At 40.1% G+C, this 26,934-nt stretch overlaps 1 protein-coding gene across 1 annotated transcript; it reads left to right on the forward strand.

Moving 5' to 3' along the window:
- The first annotated feature begins 618 nt into the window (after positions 1-618).
- On the forward strand, positions 619-26,899 carry LOC118210114 (beta-arrestin-1-like). Its single transcript, XM_035385992.1, has 16 exons — positions 619-1,304; positions 16,621-16,651; positions 17,159-17,219; positions 18,163-18,207; positions 18,527-18,723; positions 19,058-19,117; positions 19,755-19,822; positions 20,117-20,252; positions 20,427-20,511; positions 20,595-20,667; positions 21,024-21,161; positions 21,526-21,609; positions 21,909-21,932; positions 22,254-22,324; positions 22,967-23,018; positions 23,664-26,899. The coding sequence occupies exons 1-16, from the start codon at positions 1,285-1,287 to the stop codon at positions 23,773-23,775; spliced, it is 1,257 nt and encodes a 418-aa protein (XP_035241883.1). The 5' UTR covers positions 619-1,284; the 3' UTR covers positions 23,776-26,899.
- The last annotated feature ends 35 nt before the right edge of the window (positions 26,900-26,934 follow it).

Below are 26,934 nucleotides of genomic sequence, written 5' to 3' on the forward strand. Positions count from 1 at the left end.
TGTCTGGCACCAGTAATTGCTCATATGTTTGTAGTAACATTGTTTCCCTGGAAAGTGTAATTTCCTGCTGAATCTCATTATAGCATTGTGTAATGAAGCGGGATCAGTGGACAGCTTGTAATCCAGTAAAATTGACTGTATCAGTGATGGCATACAGTACCATGCCATGTTGTTTACAGAGAAAATTATGACATGGAACAATAAGTGGTTTGTTATTTGTTGATGTTCTCAGGGGACGACCAGGAACAGTAACAGTTTAGGAAAAGGGATCGGTTGCGTGTGACTGTGGTATGATGACAGTATAATGACTGCTGTGACATGTCATGAGTTTTATTTTTATTTTATTTTTTTGGAGGATGAGTAAAAGGGATGTATATACGCGCTTCCCTCAGCCAAGCCCATGAACAGCAGCTTGCAGTTCTGGAACAATGTGTGGTGTGTTCCCCCCAGATCTCATTTCCCATAATGCCGACCTTCGATGTGGGAGGCATTGAATGTGTCAGCTTTCACGTCTGCTGTCGGTTTGGGGACAGGGGGTGTGTACGGTTCGGACCCACTGTCTCCATCTCTAGCTCTGGCTATAGTGAGACTTGCAAACCACTGCAAACACTTGCACATACAGAGAGGGAGAGAGAGAGAGAGAGAGAGAGAAGCAGGGGGTGGGTGGGGAGAGAGAAGAGAGAGTAAAGAGATAGACAGAGACGGAAAGGCAGAGAGAGCATAGGAACAGAACTGCAATGAAAGATTGCAGTAAAAGGCTAATCTCCAGGATTTCTTGAGCCCCCACCTCACACACACACACACACACACACACACATTTTGATCTTCGGAACTGGATTTTACCCCTTGGCTCAATCGGAGAACAGCACACGCAACACTAGGGTAGGAGAGAAGGGAGCGAGCAATAAAGAGAGAGAAAGAGAGCAAGATAGAGGAAGGGTGAGAGAGAGAGAGAGAGAGAGCGAGCGAGAGGAAGAGGGATAGAGAGAGAGTGAGCGAGAGAGAGCTCCAGAGTGTGTGCAGGAAGCGCCCTGTCTGCACTGTGAGTGGGGATCAGGGTAAAAAGCAGTAGAGATGCAGTTTTAATTAGATTCAGCCGGACAGAGAAGAGGAACTGCGTGGCAGAGAGCACTGCTTGGCTCTCCTCCACAGTCTTACAGTCAAATATCTCTCCTCCTATCTCCTCCTCTCTCACACCCATCCCTCCGTACACCATAACTCCTGCCCCCTCTCCCATCCTGGGGGGGGTGAAAACCCCTGGTTGGACCCTCGCAGACCGTCGCCATGGGAGACAGAGGCACTAGGTAAGCAGAGCGCATGTTTTTAAATGGGCTGTGTGTCAGTGCTGCTGCTGGTGCTCTCTCTGTCTTGTACTGGCTGTTACGGATCTTTAGTACTCACTTGTGCTCTTTGCTGCAGAGAAAGGCAACTGCGAGTTTCCGATGCTGTGTTGTTCTTTTCCTCTGTGTGTGTGTTTGTGTGTGTGTGTATGCACGTACAATGTACATACGTATGTATTTTGTCATATTTATAAAGAACACGAGCATAGAAAATAACACAGCTCAGCCCGTCTCCTAGCTCCATCCATGGAGAGCCCTGGCAGTGAGAGAGAGAGAGACTGTGCGTGTGTGTGTTTGATGTGGTATTCTCCTCTACCTCATCTTCAGTAGGCACGATTCATAGAAGCTCTGATTATTTAAAGGTGATTTCCTCTGCCTTTGGAAGTTCAGATCTCAGTGCTCAGACGGATGTTCAGTCAACTGAAATATTGTGCACATTAATTCGCAAATCTCAAGCGTAACTGTAGTGTTTAGGAATTCGACGTCCTATTCCCTAGATTGTTTCAACTCCCTCTGTGTTTTGAGGCTTTTAAATTTTTTTCTGCTATGTTGTGGAGAATAGAATGGAATGGTTTTTAAAAAAATATATATAGAATTGCCTTTACTAGCTATATACCACACTCTGTTCTGGATATACCCCTTTAAAAGAAAATAACTGAAGTCATCGCCTCAGCGGAACTATGGTCTGCTACTGTATCAGAACGAGAGATAAAATCAGTGTATGATTCTTGCTCTTTGGGGAGGAGGAGGAGTAGGTGTGTGTGGGAGGGATGTGGCTTAGAATGGGAACTGTTTCTGTGTCAGTTTCGAGATAGGACCAACATCGGTTCTGTCCGTGGGAATTTCGGTCAGAGTGACCGCCTCCTGCAAACATTCTCCCATTGTCTGACACGCTTTGGTCAAAATACTTTGTACTTTGTACTTTGACCCATTCGTTTGCAGAAAAATTCCTTCAAATAATTGACAGTATTAATCCTTGTGTTCTGTTTACTTACTAGCACCTATGAAACATTATTGGAATTAATGGGCATCATTGGAATTTTAAAGCAAAACTATATTTCATTTTGAAACAATATGCACATTTAATGGTTGCTATTTGTCGTTGCTAGATCACGCTGAGCAATGAAAGTGGCATTCATTTTTTTTGCAGTTCAGATTTATATTTTTTAAATCTGCTTTAATGAAGGCATGGGGGGCATACATCATGTTTATCTGTCAAAAATGGATGCAGTAGATTATTCATATGTATTTGTTTTTAACCAACATTCTCAAGACACTTTTCTATTTTCTCTCTTTCCATCTTACTTATATTCAAAGAAACCATATAGACAAAAAGCCTATATAAAGCAAATACCTAACAACACCTCTGCTATGAAAGAGTTGTGCTTCTTTGATTTTTGCTCACGTAAGAGCTTGAGTATTTTTTGCATATTAACATCAGAAGTCTGCTGCCTAGAGTGCTTCTTGCTCCAACCCTGATGTTTTATATAGCTCAATATAGCACAATATGAACATGGGAACCGCTTGTTAAAATTCTGGGATTGCAATTGTGGTTGTAATGAAAACCAGTATACACAACGGGTCCCCAGGACGACTTTGAGAACCACAGGCCTAGAGTTTACATGTGATGAGCAAACCCATCGCAAAGCACATGGTGTGTGTGGCTTCCACCCTCTGCCGAAAGGCTTAACCATTTTAGTCATATTAATACTTAAAATCTTTCTATTACTTGTTTGCTAAATAAGACAAACAGATTGTCAATGAGGTGAGATTTTTACTACTGTCATAATTTGCCAATAGGGTAGGACAATTTCAATTGTAAAGCAAAAAGTAACTTAAAACAACATAATATTTTCTACTTGAGAGAAAGAAAAAAAAGACTAAGGCTCATTGTGAGATTGAAACACTTAAGACAGACTTTTTTTTTGCAATGAAGCTGTGTCCCCTGAGCATTGGTAACTGCAAGAGTGAGAAATGTGTGCTGCTATCATATCTGCGGGACAGAAGCAACATCTCAGTATGCTTTATGAGCACATTAAATATGTATGAGCACTGTATCTATGGTACCATAGAGACATGCGGAGGCATCCTGCTGTCTACAGTGATGTGTGCTGATGGCTAAATGTGTTGCGTGTCCGATGTCTGCATTTTGTTAGGGTTACCAGGGTTGCGGTCCAATCCATTTCAATTCACCCTATACGGAGAATGAATTGAAATTCACTTGATTCATTGTAAATTCCATATAGAAACCTATGGCCTGTTCATTCAGTTAATTTTCAAGTCTCAATTGAACCCCAACTCTGATGATTACTTAACCGTGAATCATGAATAATTGTTTTTATTTTTGAGTAATTTAAGATTACTATAATTGCATCTTTTATCACCAGTGGGTAGACCCTCCATTGTCTTAGAGACGATATGGACCGTGCATCACATTTTTCTCATTATCTAAATGAATGAGTGCTATGTAGCCTAAGCACGCTTTCACAAGCTGCTACTTGCTTCTTTTATGGTGTGTGTGTGTGTGTGTTTGTCTGGGTCTGGGTCTGTGTGTTTGCATGAGTGCATTGTTCTCACAACAGGATGTGATCCTGACCTCTGTTTCCGTCCCTAATTACGGTCCCTCTGGGCCCCTGCTCTGGGATGCTCAGTTCCCATGCTTCATGGCTGTGCAGTGTAAGGCAAGCTGAAGGCCAACCCAGCGGCTTATTTAATTTGCTCATTGTTTCAGCACCTGTTAAATACACCCGTGAATACCTAGTGTGACGAAAGTTATAACAGGAAGCTGAAGAATGGCAGTGTGGCCTGTAGCGGAGCACTGGTGTGGTCTGTAGCTGAATGGCAGTGCAGTCTGTAGCAGGCAGAGAGGTAGTGTGATCTGTAGCAGGCAGAGCAGTAATGTGGTTTTTTGCAGAGTGATGGTGTGGTCTGTAGCAGAATGGCGGTGTGGTCTGTAGCAGGCAAAGCAGTGTTGTGGTCTGTAGCCGAATAGCAGTGTGGCCTGTAGCAGGCAGAGCAGTGTGGTCTGTAGCAGGCAAAGCAGTGTTGTGGTCTGTAGCCAAATAGCAGTGTGGCCTGTAGCTGAATGGCAGTGTGGTCTGTAGCAGGCAGAGCAGTGTGGTCTGTGGCGGTCAGAATGGCAGAGCAGTCTATATCTGAGTCTTGTTCTGAGTGGCATCTGGATCACTGTCGAGCAGTAAAGTAGTTCCGGTTTTTGGAAAATAAGTTGGATGAGCTGCATGAACAATAAATCTGCAGCAATATATCCACTTTGGCTTTATAAACCTTTTAACGGTGCATTTAAACTGTGCTTATTAAAAAAATGTTTTTGTTTGGAAAGCAGTGCTGAAGATGCTCATAATTATGCAAATGAGGTATCTCATTAAGCCTTGAATTGTGCGTGCGTGCGTCTATTCGTGTGGCATAAAGAATAAAAGCTTTAATCGGAATCTACATGTTTGTATATTGTTGTAGACAGACTTGTTGCTCAAATTGCTCTTAGATCATTAGGTAATTGCACACAGTCCAAACAACTCAAGATATAATTTGCATTAATCACTGAATCGTTTGCATTTGTCGAAAGCCTCAAAAGACAGGAAATTAAATTGATCCGCCCTAACGCTAACATCAGCCTGCATTCCATCAAGGTGTATCGGCACAGATCTTTGACAACAGCTACAGCTCTGTGTATGTCTACTGTACTTCAAACAACATGCACTCACCACCGGGAAGATAGCTCAAGTCTTTTGAGGCTTTCAGCAAATTCAATAATTTCACTTAAAGCACAGTTTTTGTGATTAATTTCCTTCGTTTTTGCACTGGGAGGTTGCGTAATAACCAACAATCATCTTTAAACAAGTATCAGATTGTATGATACCTTATCAGATGTTTAAATCATATTTTCTAAACCGCTACAGTACATATGTACATTGAATATAGCACCATAGGTGTGAGAAATATCCGTCACAAACATGCCTTACCTATAAGTCCACATTCAATACCATGTGGCACTAAAGTCACCACTTAACACCCCCCCCCCCCCTACCCACTGCGTTACTTTCCACAAGTAATCAACTTGTGAGCAACTTTGAATTTCTCATTTGCAAAAGCATTTTACTTTCCCGGATCTAATGCGATAGAATTCCCCATTAATAAGAAAAACTGAATTTACATTTCCTATGTTTGTGTTCGGAAATAAAAATGTAGGTAGCAGAGTGTTACTCTAAGTGGCATCTGGATCACTGTCAAGCAACAAAAAGTTAAATGTTTTTGGAAAATAAGTTGGATGAGCTGCATGAGAGTAATAAATCTACAGTAATAAATTCAGTTCAGCTTTACACACCGTTTAACGATGCATTTTAACTGTGCTTGGAAAACAGTGCTGAAGATGCACACCATTATATAAATGAGGTACCTCATTAAGGCTTGAATTGTGTGTCTTTGTGTGTGTGTGCGTGCGTACCGGTTGCACAAAGAGTAAAGCCATTAATTGGCACCTAGATTTTTGTGTTTTGTTGTACACAGATTTTGTCATTGCAACCTCCGAAAACTTCTCTTAGAGTCTTGGCCAGTTACACAGTCCAAACAACTCAACATATTTTTGAGGCTGTACACACAAACACAGTCCTCTCAGTCACCGTATGTTTCCTCTTTGGTTTAAATTTGCTCACTTTTTTATTTACATGTATTTGCATGCATAACTGCATACATTATTTTCCTTTGCTTGGTGTTTATTTTGTCCATGTTATTCCACCAGCTGAGTTCAGACCAGAACTCCAAAAGAAGAAAATCAGCTTATGACAGTACAGGCAACCGGACCCCAGTTTAGGGCTCTGAAAGCAACAGGGTACTTGGAGCTGAAATGACTTCTGACCTTAATGGTGCCATCGCCCTTTCATTTCTCATGTAGCAACAAGAGAACAAGGGCAGTAGTACGGTATGCTGGTTGGGAAACTTGGCGTGTAACTCTGCTTGCAGGTTTGATTCCCAGGTGGAGCATTACCCTTGTAACCTTAAGCAAGGTAGTGAACCTAAACAGCACCAGTGTCAATCACTTAATTGCTATGTAAACAAAATGTGAGCTGTTTAAATTGGTTTGCCAAATGCTTAAATGTAAGTGTCAAACAGTGCTGACAGCGAATGCATTTCTTTTCATGAATCCCTGAATATACGCTGTCTTCCTCTTAATCCCTGTGTGTGCACAGTCTTCCTGTTAATCTCTGTGTGTGCACAGTTTTCCTGTTAATCCCTGTGTGTGCTCAGTCTTCCTCTTAATCCCTGTGTATGCACAGTCTTCCTGTTAATCTCTGTGTGCACAGTTTTCCTGTTAATCCCTGTGTGTGCTCAGTCTTCCTGTTAATCTCTGTATGTGCTCAGTCTTCCTGTTAATCTCTGTGTGCGCACAGTCTTCCTGTTAATCCCTGTGTATGCAGTCTTCCTGTTAATCTCTGTGTGTGCACAGTCTGGAGAGAACAGACACATTTTCTTTCCTGACACCGGCGACGTTAAACTGACTGAGTACGCGGGGCTCTGGTTAATCCCCGTTCACACACTGCTGCTCTGTCACTGCTGATCCCCGTAACAGAAAATCAGGGGAAAGAGCGCATGTGGCTTCCACACTACCTATTAATCACACCCCTCAATATGGAGACTGAAACAGAGTCAAATAGGATGGTCTGTTTGTCCTTAGCTCTGTTTGTCCACGGAAACAGAACCGGCACGTTTCCGTGGGGCTGCTTTTTGTGAAAAATGAGGAAACCTCTTTGTTGCAACTTACTGTTCTAGTGTTCCAAGACCCCCACCCCAGCCCCCTGTGGAGGCATTTATACAAAGTCAAAAAGAAGACATCCAAATGTTTGTGTCCCAGACGGAGCAACCCAGGAGTTTAAGTGGCAGAAATGTTCGGTCGGTACCGCTGGAGAAACACCACTTCACACACGGCCACTATTTAAGTGTCTTGATGTAGAGCTCTCCGAGTCAGCAAAAAATACCCCTCCAGGGATCTAGGGCCGACTGCAGGTTACTTAATCCTTTTGTAAAATTCATAGATGCAACCTTAAATGATTTAAGGCAGCTCTGCCCTGAGTGGTCTGCAGAAGGTCATCCTTGTGTTGGTTGGAAGGATACCTCCCTATATGAAATATTTAAAATAGGACCTGGAGCTGTAAATTTGTGAAAATTATTGCATTAATAATTTTGAAGAAATATCAGATATCTTGTCATCATGACATCTGACCTTTTAATTTGACATGACTTCTAACTATAGCAACAATGGGGGCAAATGCCTAAACATACTTGGTGATTTTGTCTGTCTGTCTGAGTGTGCCTAATTTTGTGCGCGTGTGTGTGTGTTTGTGTGTGTGTCTGCCAGTTTGTCTGTCTGTGTGCATCAGTGTGTGTCTGATTTTGTGTGTGTGTGTGCGTGTCTGCCGGTCTGTCTGTCTGCGTATGTGTGTGTGCATCTGTGTGTGTCTGATTGTGTGTGTGTTTGTGTACGTATATTAGATCAAACTGCTCAACAAATGTGCAACTTTCGTAAACATGAAAATGAGCCCAATACTACTAATTTTAAAAACATTTGAGTATGAAAGCAGTAACCTTTGCTGTATGTCCATTTTCAACCTTCCTGTAGGTTTTTTTTAAGCATTCATAGATTATTACACTCCCAGTTTCCAGTTTCAGTCCAGAGGAACAGAATAAAGTTCTATCTCAGCATAAAGAGACATGAGTAATTGTGTTAGAACGGACCATGTAGAACTATGAAAAATGAGGCTGTGTGTGTGTGTTTGTGTGTGTGTGTGCGTGTGTGCGCATCTTTGCATGTGCATGTATGTGTCTGTCTGTCTGTTTCTCTCTGTTTGTGTGTGTGTGTGCGTGTCTGCATTTGTGTGCTCGTGTGTGTGTGTGTCTCTGCATGTGCGTGTGTGTGTGTGTCTGTCTGTCTCTCTCTGTTTGTGTGTGTGTGTGTGTGTGTGTGTGTGAGACTCAGGGCACAGTGACCATATATATTAGATTAAGACTCATCTCAGAAGCCATAAGAGGTACGCATAATATAGGCCTATTCCATTGTTATCTTGCATTTACATCATCAGATGACCAGCTATAAATTTTCAGTAGAATACTTGCTTCTTATAAACAAGTCACACTAGAAATATTACAGCTATAATTCCCTCACTACAGCCAATAACATTTACACTGAGGTTTTGGCACCAATAAAATTGATTTGGCTCCTGTGTCCTGGATTTGAGTTTAAAGAGCCAATATCTCCTTGGGTAGTTTTTTCTGGCTCTGTACAGAGCTCTGTCTGTGCATTAATAGGTTTCTAGGGAGAACTTGAGATATTTCACTAATACCTGTCAACAACTGGTCAAGTTAGACTGGAAATCAACTAAATTTTGACCACATCCCCATTATTTAAACGACCAATAACATTCAGTCACAATATGTATTTGTATTATTCATTTATTTGCAAGGGTCGCCTACCAGTAAAAACCTATTTAATAGAATGAACACTAATTCGGTGACATTTTCCTTCTTCAAGGACTCACTGCAAATGGCTCCCGAGAGATGTCAAATACAGACAAGTATTCAATTAACTGCTCAATCAAACCACATTAATTACGAGCTGAGATGCTACAAAAGACAGCCGACACAAGCCGTACTCCGGGACCGCGGTGAAAGAAACGCTAATGCAGTCAGTCATCCCGTTTCCAGGATGGATTCAGACGGAGGCTGAAAACTGGGATTACGTCCATCGTTCTCTGACGGAGCAGCTTGCCAGTTGCCCCCTCTCTTCCGTGTAGTAGTCTTTGGGCGGTTTTCCATGAAAATTGTAACCGCAGATTTTAAAGATTGATTCAGATTTCAGATGTGTGCACTTAGGCTTTTTTGAATGCCTACGCGCATTCCTGAAAGTTGGTTGTCACGTCATCCTGGTTTGTGTGGAAGCTGTGATGACAGATATTTACAGGAATACAGCTGGAATTCATGCCAGGATACTGACAAGTGAGAAATGCTTTCTGGATGACCGTACTTAACCCCTCTGTAGAGCTGTATAGAAATGACTGCAATTTGAGTTTCATCACCAATGTATATATACAGTAGACCTCTCATTGTTATACATTTCATATATATACTGTATAAGCATCAGAATTTTCTAAGCATTTCAGTAATTCTTCAGAAAACACTATTTGCTTGCTAGCTATAATCATGCATTCCTTGTGGTTCTCTATCAAGCAGGTTTTGAAGCTAATGTCATGTGCTTTCGGCTTTGAGCAGACCTAATGTGTCAGGAAAGTGTTTTTTCCTGCTAAATCATGAGTGGGTATTTTATTTTTAATTTGAGGTGCTACATGACCTGTTTAGTTCATTTTAAGGGCGCTGAAAGGAAATACCTTGGCAGTTGTGCCTAGCCCTTTGAAGAGTAGTTATTTTTGTTTATAATTTATTTGGAACATTTTATCAAAATTCCAAGTCACCATTCTAGAACTTCTTTTAGAACATTCCTCTCCATTACCAGTAGTGACTGTTACATCAGTATTAGAATGTTCAGTTAAGAACACACTAATCACATATTTGTGATCTCACACCTTAAAGGGTTAAGATGATGATATTGATTCTCAGTACTGGTATGTCTTCACTGAGGATGAAAATATCACAAGTGTCATTTTTTTAAGTTGCAGAAAATACATTTTTCAATACAATTTTTAATATTATGATTGTGCTCTTGCTATTATCATTTTCACTTTTAGGGGTTGCAACTCCAACTGAGTTGTGTTAAGGTGGCATGGGTCTGTCCTCAGTCAGTAAATTCATGTTTGATTGGTTACAAAATACGAGTCCTTCACCTTGGTTGTTGCAAACCAACAAGCAGTGGTGCCGTCGGTGATTGTGGGCCCCATGCAATGATGTCGCATTGGGCTCCACCACCTCAGACAACCCAATGTTGTAATATTTTTGGAGGGCCCCTGTCAGCCTCTTGGAATCATCCTAACACCCCATCCCCGTTACATAGTATCCATTTATACAATGGGATGCATAAAGCTACTGAAGCACTTCAGGTTAAGTATCTTGTTTGAGAGTACAACAGTAGTGCCTTACCCAAGTACCGAACTTGCAACTGCTGGGTTTCAATCCCTAGTTATTATACTACACTGCATTAATTAATTAAAAAATAAATAAAAAATCTCACTAACGCCAATCTCTAACTTAAACGATCATAAGAAGCAGAAAGGTACTCTACAAAAATATAAAAATTCAAGCACCCCTATTAAATACAGAAACCCTTGATATGCCTCGTTGATGTGAAATAATGTGTGGTTTCTCCGCCCACGATAATATATGGAACACCTCCTGCAAACAGTTTTATTTTATTTTTTTTATTTTTTATTTTTTGTCTTTCCCTTTCAGTCAATGCAATTTAATTAAAGCTATATTTGGGCTGGCTGCTCATGCAATCTTACGTTTTCTTCGATGGGGTCATAGTTTTAACGGACCTTTAATTCTCTTCATTGGGGTTAACACTGCCACCCAGTTCATCCTGTAAAATTGTATGTGCTTTATTCTTTAATCAAACCATGTTTTATTTGTACCTGCGTACCGTGGATCTACAGAAAATCGGGACGATGCGGGCGTAAAATAAACTGCGCTCATTTTTACCGAGATAACATTTTGTCCTGTGTGGTGCCTCATAAAATTGCTGACTTATAACACAGGAGCTTTGTAAACGGCATAGTTTATTCTGGGCAGTCAAGAGAAGCGATTCGTTTTAAATTAACATTTCCAATTCTATTATCAGTTAGGTTAACGCGTAATACGTTTTATAATTCCCTACCCATAGGATACATGTCTGTTTCTCCGTTTGATTTTATAGGCTGTTAAAATTTTTAGGTAAATGAGTCTGCACTAAATTGAAACAAGAAAGACTGGACTTAATTTTAAAGCTTGTAACTGCCGGTGGATGCGGCTTAACTGCTACCATGACCTTGCGCGAGCCGTGGCATCGTGTTATATCCATGGAATGGCTCCTCACCTCTCTGCCATAATGAAAGGCATCCGTTCTTTCTATCATCCGTCTCTTCGCATCACCAGGCAGTTCCACTCGGGAATTATCTTTAAAAGCCAGTTGTTTGTATGTAGCTCTGGAAATGGCTCCATCCTGCTCCTTTGGATCACTGTTATCTCCCCGTCCACAGAAGCCCACGGGTCGGTTAAAACTTCCTCGCCACAAGTCATTCAGGCATAAGTAAACATGGAGTTTACAGGTATAATTGTAATTAATCATTTTTTTTCTCAGGAAAGAAATTACACCTTATGGGTTTAGTCGTTCTTAATTGCATTGAATATTGTCAGTGCATTGAAGACTAGTTTGTCAATGGCTAACCTCCCTTTTTATTTACGGCATTGTGTAGGAACCACTCTCTGAGTTATAGTGCATAACTGAAGCCCCATGCACAGCAGGTTAGAAAATGTCATAGACTTGTTTAAAGCCTTTTTACAGCAATTGTTATTGTCCACAGTCTTAGACACACTCCAGCTCAGTTATATCATGAATAAAATGTGCCATTCAATTTCCTTGGCATCTCTTAAATAAGATGTGATTTAAAATGGCATACAGTATATAGCCTACTGTTTGTTATAATGTGAAGATTTGATTGACTGACTAGTATGTTGGGCTGGGGCAGGAATCAAAATGTTCGGGAATTAGAGTTTGACATCAGGACATTCAGGCTTGCTCCTATGTGGAGTGGGAATATTTTTTTTGTATGAACTGGGAGGCAGCTAGAACACTCCAGGTAGAGAACAGATTGCCATAGCAATGATTTGGTGGTAGTCCAAATGTGCCTCCATAACTATAATATATATATATATATTTTTTTTTTTTTTTTTTTTTTTTTTTTTTTTTTTTTGGAAGGAAATAACCACAAACAAAATCATAAGGAGTCCTAACTAATACCAATAATGTTAACAAATCCTGTAAACAGGCATTGAACCAATGGGTGATTTTTAACAGCAGAATTGATCTTGGAGGTAGTCAGGTCAAAGAGCAATGTGAGATTAATTAAGCCCAAACTACCTTCATTTAGACAGTTTACCTCTCTGCAGCCACGACAGCGTGATCAGGGAAGATTAAAGTTAGCTGTGTATAATTTGGTTATTCGCATTCCAAAGAAATAGCTGTAATCAAGGCTGAAGCATCGAACAGGAAATGTCACCTGGTTGCCATGTCAATCATAGTATAAACATGAAGAGTTGTTGACGATCCTTAATCAGTTAAATTCCCACCTTTTTTCTGGCTGCCACCATGGTTACTTTGATCTACAAAGATTATCAGGGAGAATGACGCTGGGCAGAACTAAGCTGGAAGGATGACAACTAATTTTTTTTTTTACCAAATAACTTTTAAACTTTTTTAATGACTAAAAATCACAAGGGTTGTTGTATCATTCTTGTTCTGGCTACGTCATCAGTCTCTCTGCAAACGGACCACTGAACAGAACGATGTGTATTTTCATGAGACTAGTGCCCTGTTGTTTTGCTGAGTGCTATATTGGCCAGACTGCTGATTCACAATGACGGCATCAATGATCCGATTGTTCGGTTTCACTGTGTTTTTGTTCAGAAACTGACACACACTGTCAGATCCCAAAGGTCTCAAAATCTGACACAAAAAAGATGAGGGAGCACCACAAACTTTTTACCCCATTATTTTAGTTGTTTTCATTTAGTTACATGTTTAGTTCCATGTTCATATTGCCGCAATGTTTGGCAGCTGTTAGACCTTCCCCACCCATGACTTAATCGGAGCTGCCAGGCTAATTAAGACAAAGCCAAAGTGGCATAGGCTACTCAACTGAAGGAGCCAAAACCATGCTGACGCACAGCCAAAACAAAAGCCACAGCACCATTTGCCCTGAGTGAAGGCCATTGAGTAAGTAACAAGCCTGAGTTCCAAATCTGAGTAACAAATCATAAAAGCCACATGCACCCTTTTGTAGTGCTGAGCAGTGTTTAAAATAGTAACTTAATTTCCCTGCATATGTTTGCCTTCATGGAATAACACCCACTGCTGCTCTTGATGCTCAGGCATGCTTGATCTAGCAAAGTTTCATTTGCAAGTAGGTTTTAAATTTCACCAATGTGGCCATGAAATAAAGGTTCATGAATAATAAATTGATCAACTAAAGTTGTTTTCCAATCTGATGATGATGATCAACCCATTGCAACCTCAATTCTAGCAGAGGGTTGTAAACTTGGGTTGTACTGTTAATATGTTTACTTGTTTGCTCATGAAAATTAAGAGTGGGTTCTCCTCATGTGGTGGTTTAGAATGATGACCTCATTTCATCAGATTTTCAACATGTATTACATGCCATTGTGACCCCCCCCCCACCCAAAAAAAAAATAAAATAAATAAAAATAAATAAATAAATAAATAAAATCACCACTTGTGTTTGTGACAATTTCATATTACAAAACTACAACTACTACAACTAATAACAACAATAATTATAATAACAATGGTAATGATCATAATACTAAGAAAATATAGCTGCAAGTGGCAATCATGGGGTCCAAGCAGCATGCAAGGCTGAAATTTGATTGGCTTATGATGGCCATATTTTTTGAGCTATTGATTTGTCGACTTTATAAGAAACTTTGATCAAGATGCAATCCACAAAATTTGACCTCCATCAGGTAATTATTTTAGAAGTTATAGCGCACACTATTAATTGAATAGAGTGTTACAGTTTGTAGTCCTAAAATTCAAAATGGCGGAAAATCCAATATGGCTCACCATTTTGGTCCAAGAGGCTTTTTTGTTCATTTGGAGACAGTGAATCTGGGAAAAAAAATAGTGATTCCAGCCCGAACAATTCACATTTTATAGGCCAAAAAAGAGGTTTGCCTTGCTACAGCACCACCCTCTGGCCAGTTGGGGTAATTTTTCTAACTTGAGTAGTGAGTGACTATAAGGAACCTGGCTGCCAAGTTTGGTTGCTTTATGATATGCTGTTTTTGCTGTGCAGAAATTTTTTAAAAATGAGAATTGGAACAAACACAATAGTGTTCCTGCACTTCTTGGACCCAGTGCTTGGACCCCTAATAATAATCATCATCATCATCATTTGAAGAAGCCAGGTGAGTATTTTGCATGTGTATTGTAAGCCTGTGGCTGAGGGAGTGCATTGATCACTGCAAAATGAAGCACAGACTATTTCTAAGAATGGGCGATCATTAAAAATGTATGTCAAAAAAGCACTTTTCCACAGTACAATTACTATACAGTTATTAAGCAGTAATGAGTCGATTTGGATACAGTGGAGTCTCCTGAAAGCTCTCTTGGTTAATATGACATGACATCCTTGGAAACGGCAGGATAAATAATTATTAGGACTTTTTCTCCAATGCCTCTCACACCGATTTGAATTCAAAACTCACCTTTCATGGTTGCCTGGTCACCCATAATGATCTGATCTATTTTAGCACCCTGACTGATTTAAAAGGACTAAATTGTCAGATTTTCCAGACAGGGGTCATATTGCCCTGCACTCTTTAAAGAGTGGCTGTTGAAGAAAAGCATAAAAAAGAATACTTTAGATGTTAATCACTTGGAAAGGCTGTGTGCCACAGACCTGTAGGGTGGGTAGAGACTCAACCCCATATACTTATCACTCTGTGCAGTGGGGGTTGATTCCCCACCATGGCACCTGAACTGCCCTGCAATCCCATATCCGTCTCTGACCCTCTCTGCTCTCCTGCTATCTGAATAAAGTGTGTGTGTGTGTGTGTGGGGGGGGGGGGGGGGGGGGGGGGGGGGGGGGGGGGGGGCACTGCAATATATAGGCCTCTGCCGTATAAAATAATGGACAATAAAGCTTTTATTAATTCAATTTAAATTGAATTTGAGTGCTGTTGAATGGGTTGGGTGGAGAACTTGTTTGCTGTCTTCCTCAGAGAACTTTCTGACATTCCAGGATGTTTTAGGGAGGCTACCTGAAGAACGCTGTTCCAGATGGGACTTAAAAAAGAAAAATGTTGCTATCTGAATGTGTCTATTTGAATAGAAATGTAAACCGATCAGCAAGCTATTGTGGGTTTATCTGGTCGTATTGTTAAAAAAAAAATAAAAAAAAACCTTTCAGATTTATTTTTTTATTGCTTCCGGTGTGCATTTTTCGGTTATTGACAATTTAAAGATGGCACTCTCGTTAAGAAGAGCAGGAATGGCAAAGGTCTTGAGCTGTAATCTAATGTGGCTTCCGGAGACGCGTTTGTTAATTTATGGCAACATTAAGGCTTAACAGATGGGGACGTGTGGTAATTGCATTCCAGGCCATTATGTAGTGATAGAATGTCACGCTCAGGCAACGCTCCAAACGCCGCCGGAGAAAATGCGCGAGAGCTAGTCCGCTTTTTAAACCCTCCGTAAGATAACGAAAGGTTTATTACGCTGGGCCCAAGGACAAGTAGGCCTGCGCGAAGTGCGGCAATGCAGGTGGTATTGCTGTTGTGCAAACATCGATAGTCTAGTTCTGAAATATTCTATGATCACTATATTACTCAGTCTTTCACCAAATTAATACTAGGGGGAAACAGTCGTGGGAATATAAACGTGCCAAAATGATATAATTAAATAACCACACGCGATTGAAAAATGAAGTTAAAAAAAGTTTTAAATCTTCGCAGAGGTTAGGCCTATGCCTCACAAAGCAGTGGGTAATTTTCCATAACTGCTCAACATCGGCAATAAAATGCAAATTTGCGATCTGAGCAGGTCTGTAAACTCAAAAGCTATTTAGTGGAATGCACACACAAACCTGAAAAGTCTGATTACTACTGCGTAATGAAAACCAAAAATAGGCATACGTTTGTGATGCTACCTTTGCAAGTATAATGGATGCCGAGTGTTCCAACCCCAGTGATAAGTTTGTGTTGTGTTCATCACATTTACCAGTTACTCGGCTTAAAATGGCCGCCGTTTGCCACCTACCAGCGGAGACTAGCTCTTAGAACTCGTGGTTGGTGTTTAGTGATTGGTACGTTTGATTTCGCGTATTCGAATCTATCTTTGGATTGATTCCGATTCCCGTCTAGCCCTCATGGTTTGTTTGTTGATTAGATCTCGTGTATGCCCACTGACTCGTTTCCTTCGACTCATTTCATGCCTTAACACTTCTAGTTTGTTTGCTCCGTGATTTTGTGTTTCTGATCATACGCTCTCGTATTCGAGCCCCACTGTACAAACACTGAGCATTCATTTCTATGCTCTCTTTTGCAGAGTCTTCAAAAAAGCAAGCCCAAATGGAAAGGTGAGTAGTTTGTTATTATTGTTGTTGTTGTTATTATTATTAGCCTATTATATTTTGTATTATTATTTACGTTATCAATTTACCAAAGACAAAAATGGAAAAGGTAGTCGTGAAATATTACACTTTCTGGTAGTGTTGGTAGCACTAAAATTGTTCAAGAATAACTGAGATTGCCATGTCTCATGTCTTGTGTATTCGCTGTAATATATCATTGAGAGGATGCTAGACTTTGGAATTACTGCCACCTATTGGACATGGTGTGTAACGCAATTATATATACTGTATATATCATTTTCCAAATCTGCACTGGAGGGAGATGATGATTCCCATAAGATACAAATGTTCAGCAAAGAATGGATCATTCTAAACCTGTCAAGCACGTCTTGTTATATTGATGATACATTTGACACTGAAGCTGAGTTGTCTATGCTGCACTTGATAAGAGCATTGCCATTTACAAAATGCCCAAAATGTAATGTTATTTTTTACTTGTGTATAATTCTTTAGCTCACAGTGTATCTGGGGAAGAGGGACTTTGTCGACCACGTGGACATTGTGGAGCCTGTCGGTAAAGCCAGCATTGTACTTCACACTGTTAATTACATTGTGCTATCTGCTTAGCATGTTGCTAGTTGCAAAGTCAACATTTTTACATTGTAATATCTAGTGGTTTACTTAACAGAGGCAGTTCAGGTTAAGTACTGCATCTCATTGAGGCATACAGTATTCCTATCCAGGGTGGTTGGAACCAGGGTGGGAACTAAACGCCAGCCACCAGCTAAATGCTGGTAAATTTTATCTGTGGCTGGTACGTTCGTCTACTCTACCAGCCACTTTGGCAGATAACCACTCATCACTTGGAGGTCCTGTGCTATTCTAAATGTCTAGTTGTCTGGTAAAAGGGTGACATTGGCTTGTGAATTTTTGGATTCCACCAGCTACTGTGGCGAGTGGATGAAAAAGTTGGTCGTGAAAGCTTTGGGCTACCAGACAGGGCTGGGGGTGAATTCCATTGCTATGACAATGAACTGAAATTCACATAATCAATTGATAAATCTTCACAGAGCATTATGGGAATTAACAGAATCTGATATTCTGTTAATGAAACTTACTGAATCAAAATGGAATTGGCCCTAACCATAGTCAGGGGTGTATCCCAGAATTCTTCCTCTGCCTCCTAGGCTTACAGTAACCACTCAAAATCTCACTGATGTGAGAAACGTGGCTCTCAAATGAGGTACACCATTATATATTACCTAATGTAATGACAATTTACAGCACACAGTTGTTCTTTTTGAGGTCATCAACACTGGGGTGTAATAACATAATTCTAGCTATTAAGCGGCACGGCATCAGCAATAGCATTGCTGCAGCTTGGATATCTGCTGAGTTCAATCAATTCCGTTTGATCGGACTCATGATTCACGTCTCTCAACATGTCAACAGCCGTGAGTGGTTAGGCAAAGTCTGAGAACCCACCTGACACATCATCGTCTTTCCCCCCCCTCTAGACGGCGTGGTTCTTATTGATCCAGAGTACTTAAAAGAAAGAAAAGGTGAGAAGGACTCTTGACCTCAAGGTTTTTTTTTTTTTCAAAAAGAATTATCTCTCAGATTTGATGCTGCTGTGTTGTTTTTTTCCAGTGTTAAATGGTATATAGTAGTTGTGTTGTCCTATCCTGTCATTTGAGTGATACCTACACAGAAACACTCATGTTATGAGTTTTTTTTAAGTGTCCCTGAATGGTATAGAAACTTGTACACTATATATATATATATATATATATATATATATATTAGAGTGCATGTGCATTCCGGTTATGATAATCATTAACACAGCCCTCTGATTCTGGCTCTTCTACTCCTCTCTTTCAGTCTTCGTGACCCTGACCTGTGCTTTCCGCTATGGCAGAGAGGACCTGGATGTTTTGGGATTGACATTTCGAAAGGACCTCTTTGTAGCCAATATCCAGACATTTCCACCTGTGCCTGAAGAAAAAAAATCATTAACCCGTCTTCAGGAGCGCCTGATTAAAAAGCTTGGGGAACATGCTTATCCTTTTACTTTTGAGGTAAAAAGTAGTTAATAAATTCTCAACAATCGTCTGCTGACAGGAATGTTCTTTGTTTTGCACCAGCTGCAAATCAAGGAAACACTCCTGAATATGTGTTGGGATTCAAGTAGACATATTTGCCAAAGTCTACAAAAAATTCCTGGTTAAATATCAGAAGCTACACTGATTTACTTGAATGGTTTCACAGGCTCTGTAAAAACCCTTCATCTATACCTGCAGTTCTCACGATCCTCAGTATTTTCTGTCACAGCACTTACAGATTCAGTTTAAAAAAACACCCCACTGCATAATATCCCACACTGACGTTTCCATATCCTAATTCCTTCCTCAGATTCCTCCCAATCTTCCTTGCTCAGTTACTCTTCAGCCTGGACCGGAGGACACGGGAAAGGTACCCTGAATCCAAATCCAGTTTACAGATTCCAAATCCAAGAAACTGCACTACAGTATGAACAGTTTACAAGTCCAAAATCCAAGAAACTACACTGCACTTTGAATGTATGACAGTTTCCAAGTACAAGAAGCTACTCTGCACACTGAACAGTTTAGTTTTCAAATCCAAGATACTGTAGTTTGAACTGTTTATCGGCTCCAAATCCAAGATACTACACTGCACTTTGAACAGTTTACAGGTTCCATGTCCAAGAAACTGCCCTAGACTTTGTTTTGACTTGACCTAGAGTTATCTTGTCTACCTGGTTGGTGGTGCTTGTATGATTGTAACTGCAGTTAGCTCTTAGGGTGTTTGTTTACCATGTGAAATGCACTTTTGTAATTCACTTTGGTTAAAAGCATCTGCTAAATGGCTTTTCTTCACTTTGAACAGTTTACAGGGAAATGCCTAATACACAGGTCTGCACGTTGCAAAAGTAAAGGAAATCCTGTGTTGCAGACAGGACAGCAATGAAATGTAAAACATTTTCATAATAATTTGTGTATTTTTTCAGCTGTACAATAGCCACTGGTGAGAAATCTCTTGGAGATTTTCATTCAATGAATAAATGCTTTCCTCTTTTCCTCCTTTTAAGGCATGTGGTGTGGACTTTGAAGTTAAGGCTTTTTGTGCTGAAAATTCTGAAGAGAAAATTCACAAGAGGTAACCTATGCTTCACCTACAATGACATAAACAATCACAACAGATCATGCCATGCAGACAGAGAATAGCAGTCAGCCATTTTGTAAAGATGCACATTGTGCATCTTTACAAAAATTGTGTTTTGTCAGACATTAAAGTTAAAAGTGGCAATTATTTGTGCTCATTAATTCATCAGTGATTTATTTATTTATTTTTGTCCCATGACCCTCAGTGCCTTCTGAAATGCCAGTAATGTAACTTTTTTCCCATGACCCTCAGCGTGTTTGTGGTTTCTCTTTTTTTTTTTGTTTGTAGGAATTCTGTGCGTCTGGTCATTAGGAAAGTTCAGTACGCCCCAGAGAAGCCTGGTCCGCAGCCCGTGGCCGAGACCACACGTCAGTTCCTCATGTCTGACAAGTCCTTGCACCTGGAGGCTTCCCTGGACAAAGAGGTGAAAGTCCTTACCTGGCATAGATAACTGTAACCATGACAACCGCGACAACACCATCTCATTTCAGTAAATTTTCTGAACAGCTTAGGATGGACCCCCAGCCCTGCTCTTTCCAGACTGAGAGAAAAATGGTGAAGAATGTTTTTACAGTTTGTTTATTTCCCCCCCTCCTAGATTTACTACCACGGGGAGCCAATCAATGTGAATGTTCATGTCACAAACAATACGAATAAGACCGTGAAGAAAATGAAAATCTCAGGTCAGTAAAACCCTTTATTTTCAAATATGTAACATCCTGTGTGGAGTAATTGTCAACCGAACTTGCATTTTGTGTCCTTGCAGTGCGTCAGTATGCGGATATTTGCCTGTTCAACACCGCACAGTACAAGTGCCCAGTTGCAACAGAGGAGTCCGAGTGAGTAAATGATAGCATTGGAACTTACAGCATGATTACAATACCATTTCAACATGATAATACCATTACAACATGATAACATTCCCATTTCATCATGATAACATTCCCATTTACAACACGATAACATTAGCAATTCCAACATTATCATTTCAGCAATCCCATGCTTTTCTTTTGTGAGAGAATATACGATAGCTATGTGCATCTTTTCCAAACAGGCTTTGCTCATTTAGCCAAAAGCCTGATTTTATTCCCGTCTTTCTGTCGCACACTCTTTGTTTTATGCAGTGTGCTATTCCTCTCTGTACTTCATTAACATGATTTATTGTTGTTCATCTTGTTATTTATTTTTCCCTTAGTGATATAGTAGCTCCAAGTTCCACATTTTGCAAGGTGTACACTCTCACACCTTTCCTTGCCAACAACCGGGAGAAACGGGGGCTGGCCTTAGATGGAAAACTCAAACACGAGGACACAAATTTAGCCTCTAGTACACTGTGAGTATGTCTTCTCTCACATAACTCCCTGCGCAACAGTTACAAACACGCGCACACACACACACACACACTCGCGGACACACACACACATATTTCAGCAGCACTGGACATGCTATCTTATACATGTGATGCTATCACAAAAACATTTATTTAAAATTTGCATTGTCATATTTCAGAATAAAGAAAATGCCTCATGCAGCAATAGATGATTAAAAAAAACACAAGAGCCAGATTCCCTAATGGTACCCTTTATGGCAGAAGAAAATTACATTCAGACGTGGGTGTGTTACTTCATTTGTGGACAAAATGGATGGCCCTTTCATTTCTTGATTATTGCACTGTAATTTGTAACTCTCTCACGCAGGTTAAGAGAAGGAGCCAATAAAGAAATCTTGGGCATTATTGTGTCATACAAGGTTAAAGTGAAGCTGGTGGTGTCTCGAGGCGGGTATGGACTTTTTAAATTAAATTCGTATTTTAACATTCATTCATTTTAGTCGCACAGTGCTGTTGTATTGCTAGAATGTGCCTGTCTCTATTCAAAGTGAAACACTTCATTACTAAACAAGAAACAAAGTTTACATTCTCCCAACAAAAATAATGCATTAATAAATATGTGTAATAAAAAAATTTAAAAACAATCACCAGGTTTAAATTACAGCTGGTTATAATAGCTGTGTTCTGACTTAGAAGTTCTGTGTAGAGACTATTCCTGACTAAAGTATCTTTACTCATCTTTCATTACAGACTCTTGGGAGATTTTGCATCAAGGTATCTGTCCTCGGATATATGCCCGTGTTTCATGCTAATGTCAAGCGTAAAGCCAAATTCCATTTTCCAATTTCCAAATCATACTACTTTCAACTCTTAAGACTGCTATGAGCTGTTCGCTACAAGCAGAACTCACAGAGGGAACAGACAACAACTTGGGCTTGAATGTTTTGCTCAGGTGTTAAGTGTAATTTAAATATTTCAGGTTTTCTGGTTCTCTTATCAGCCGATTGCATTCTGAAGACTGAGAGGATGATATTTGACATGACTTTGAAACACGCACAGCGTTGTACTGAGTGCATTCTCCTTTCTACTCCTCAGCGATGTTGCAGTCGAACTTCCTTTCACGCTAATGCACCCCAAGCCGATTGAGGAGTCGCTCTACAGAGATGGTACATCTTATGCTTCAGCTGGTTTCTTCTGGATGAATTGCAGTGGGAATATGATTATTCTATAGATCCCTGTCTGTGTACCTCAAAAAAATTAAGCACAAGGTTTTCACATGTACAGGGGAAAGGCATAATAATGTTCTTCTGGATTTAAGAACGATTGTACCACATTTTTTTATTTGTAACATGGCTTTGTTATTTACAGTATACTGCTTTTGTAGTCTTGTCAAGATTGAGTGCTTGATTTGTTTCAGTGAATATTCAGCTGTTCACGTGGATAAAATTCTAATATTGTATATCCCATATGCAACAACTTTTTAAAAAATCATATATCGAATATAATAAAATATAATGTATGAATAATATATTTGAACATATGGAGGCACTCATATATTATACTATAATGTCATTTCTGCTTCATAAAGCATTCATTGGATTTACCATATTGACCAAAGCAGAAATATTTCATATTTTGCAGTGTGTTTTCATATATTATATAGCACATTTCTCAGTGTCACTGGTACATACAGTTCAATTCTGAAATAATTATAAGAACAGCCATCCATTTTCTGCTAGTCTGCCTGTGCAATACAAACTCTCTGTGCCTTTGCTTACTATTCTGTGTTGGTCTTGTTTCTGTCCCAGTTCCAGACATTGAAGCACCCATAGACACAAATTTGATTCAGTTTGAGACAAAGTAAGTATTTTGCTTGTGTGGCATGGCGTTCTGTTTGACTCGTTCGTAATGCACGCTTTGCATGAGGGTTAATTTTCTGCCCCCTTTGCGTGTGCGTTAAGGGGCAGACTAACGCCACCGTTACGTTCAGGTATCATGTGACCCGTCGTCTTTGCTCCCACTCATATTTCATATTCACGAATGTCTTATTTGCCGAATGCGATGTGGTGAGAAGCAGCAGCAGACGTGATGTGCTTTTGAAGTACATGCTCATCTGCTCTCATCCAGATTGATAGTAGAGGCTGCAGCAGTGAGCACCGATAGGAATGTCACAACACTGCTTTTGCTGTATGTTGCACTCATGCCTGTAAAAGTAACCTGCTTGCTGTTCTGTGCGCATGATGTGACCGGCTGTGACCAGCTGTGACCCGCTGTGATCTGCTGTGATCCACTGTGATCCACTGCTCCAGACTGCACTAATGGTCTGACAGCAGAGAGCCAGCATTGGTCTATACAGCCATTAAAAAAATTAATTGTCTGGAACAAAAACCTGTACCGCCCACACACCGGCCAGTCCAGGAATGGAGTTGTGTGTCCCGGTCGTGGGACGCATTTTGGCTCGGCGCGCTCCAAACGTCTTTTGGTTAACTGTCGTTCTTTCCCCAGTGATGACGACATCATCTTCGAAGACTTTGCCAGGCAGAGACTCATAGGGGCCAAGGACGAGAAGGAAGAGGAGGAGGAAAGGACGGATTCGCCCCGGCTGAACGACAGATAAAGTCCCGGGCCGCCGCTTCCTCTGTCGGGCGTTTCTGTGGCGCACGCCGTAGAGCTGTGGGGGCGCTGCGCATCGACCCGGGACCCGGGGAAGACCTTCACCGCAGCGCGCCATCGCTCGCTTCCGGTTCACATTCCCGCCTTTTCCATCACGTAAGGACAAAAAAAAATAAGTGAGTGAGTCAAATCGGGAGTTTTGGATACACCCCACGAGATTGGGAAAAGGAAATGTTTTAATTGCGGAGGAGTTCTGCTCGGTGGGACCTCGGGACGTGTTGCTGGGGGAGATACACGCCGGATTTAATGGGGACTCGTTTGATATTCTGATTCAAGTAGCATGCCCTCTATCGCGCTGACATAAATGCGCCTAGTTATAGGACTGAACAAAAAATAAAAAAGAGTTGTGTGACATATTATGTGTATCATTCAAGTCTACGGAACCAAAAGAGGTTGGAATCAATGTCTAATTTAGTCCAGTTGTCCTTGTTTTTATAAAACCCAATGAATGCCGACTGCAGTATTAAGTACAAGGTACAGGTACATATTAGCATAAAGTACTGGTAAAGTCTGATTGCATTTACATTCACAGTTGGGAGTTTTTCTGCCTTGAGGTGTTCAGATGAATCTATTTTCTTTAGTTCTTTCTAGGATAACAGATTTTTGCAGTGCTTCACAGGGATGGGTCTGGCCAATGTAATTGTTATAAAAAGGCGCACATGCACGCATTATCATAGATATTTTACACCGTATTTTCTTGCTTTTTTTCAACTTCCCCTGCAAGGCTTCCACAGCCCTGGGGGTACTTTCCATTGCAGAAAACAAAAGGCTGCTTTGTCACAGTGGATTTCTGAGTCTAGCAGCAGACTAGGATTGGAACCTCATATGAAACATAAATCAGTGCACCCTACACTAGTTGTCCTTTGTTTAGAGGAGGAAAAGAAAACACCATGTTTTATTTTCCGTGACACTTTAGAATCTTTGTATGTATCCAATGTAAATGATACACAATCGGTAATCTATTGAGACACAACAGAGCTACTTTGTCGTGTCAGATCAATTTGCATCATTCTCAACGAGTCTTTATAACATGAGAACCTACATTGTTACACGACCCATAACCATTTATATTGCTTCTTGATATTTGCTTTCATCTCCGGGTATGTAGGCATATTGACTGGGGAATCCAGTTTGTGCCAACTTTGTGGGGCTTGGCCAACCTCTCTCTTAATTTATACACACACAGTTCTTTTTTTGTTCTTTGTTCTGTTTACATTGTGGATTAATTGAAATGGGAGGCTTGAGTGGAGAAATATCCCATGGCAAATGTCAGATGTCAGCCAACAGCTGGAAATATTTATCATTTCAATGCGCATTAATTTAAAAGTCACTGCTATACTGTACATAGTATATAATTAGATGGTGACCAGTGAACCCTGATGTCCAAGCGTACTTTTTTCGGGGGGGATGTTTGCTTTCTGCAATTTTTGATATAATTTCACTTTTTGTGAATGTTTTGATTGGTTTTTCTGTTTGACATTTGAGATGTATAGTTTTGTGATGTTTTCCCAGCTTTTCAATAGCAGATATAGGGGAATTATGGGATTATGCCTTTCGAGGTTGTATGTGCGTATATTACCTGATTATTCTTCAAAAACGTAAAGTAACTGACTAGTATATAAACACTATTAAATCCATGCATTCAGACTCTGGGAACATCGTATCATGTACAAACTGATTTTTAGTTGCTCAAAGTGTATCTTCTTGCTTTAGATAATAAATCCCTGAATGTTCCATTACCAGCTATTGTAAACCTGGGAGGTCATCAGAAACTTCTGGAAGTATGTAAAACATCCTTTATTCCACACAAAAACTAGTACAATCAAAAACACTTGCATAAACTGATGTAATATTTAAAAAGCCTCAAAAAAGTGATCTTTTAATTTAATAATCAAAAAATGTTAAATTTTGTGGATATTTAATAAATCTTATGGTTTTGTGTTTTGAAGCTTGCAGACCATTTCTTCATAGAGACTTGATCTTCAGCACAATAAAAATTTCCTTCATGTCCATTCCCATGCATTTTCTCCAGTTCCCCAGCACCTCTCACAACATAACATTTACATTGGGTTTAAGAACAGTATTTACAAACACAGTGACATAACTGTAACTATTGAGCTGTTAAATGCTACCATAATTTTTTATTCCATATTTGTTTATTTCTTACTATGTAATGTACTTTTTTCCACAATAACACGTGGTGACATTTTTGTAGTATCCTTCTGTACACTGTTGCTCTGATGATGTGATATGTAAGTAAGGACAATGCTAATCTTTGTAGTAGTTTGAAATGTCATGTAGTGTCAGATTCACGTGGTCACCTTCTACTTGTGTGAAATAGACAAATAGAGCCATCTGCTTCCAGAAATCCTTGGGTGCTGTTGCACTCTTGAGGTCTTAGCTCCTGCAGATGTTATTTTGCATTAATCTATAACATGTAATAGCATGTAATAACATGTATGGAGTCATTGTTTAATTACCACTGCTGCAGTGACTTCTCAGGTTTGTTTGTTTTTGTTGTTTTTTAGTTATTTCCACCATTGAAATAGCAACCAAAAGCAACAATAACTGTTTGCGAGAGCTTAAGGTACATGTTAAATTAGAGCTGCTGTATAGTCAGCATATTACTACGGCACACAAATTGTCTCAGTGTGTAATTTTTCATGTACTTTGCAAGCAATCCATTCAGAATTTTAGCAGCGAAGGAGCACAGAAATGGCTTTAACATTCACGTAGCCTTTTGGGATTGTCGAGATCTATGTGACGATCCTTGCGAAAACAAAGAAAAGTACATCTGCCTCTGTGTTATTTTAAAATTAAACACATGAGCAAAAATACTGGTCAATGCCCATTCCCAGGGAACCCATCTTTCCACCGCTATGGAAAATTCCCAAGGGGTGGTAATAATGCATTAGCTTGTTTGGATAAAACTTAACATTGTTTTCATTACCGCCCTGTTGTTTGTGCTGATTTAAAAACAAAACCTTTTGTGACCAATTATGTTTGGCTCTCTTGTTGTTGTCCTGTGATCTAATTGCCATTGGCCTGATTAAATAGCCTTTGCTCTCCGTTTGATTGGTTCTTGGGGGACCACAGTGCACTC

This window comes from Anguilla anguilla, chromosome 12 (assembly GCF_013347855.1).
Source record: "Anguilla anguilla isolate fAngAng1 chromosome 12, fAngAng1.pri, whole genome shotgun sequence".
In the NCBI taxonomy this organism is placed as follows: domain Eukaryota; kingdom Metazoa; phylum Chordata; class Actinopteri; order Anguilliformes; family Anguillidae; genus Anguilla; species Anguilla anguilla.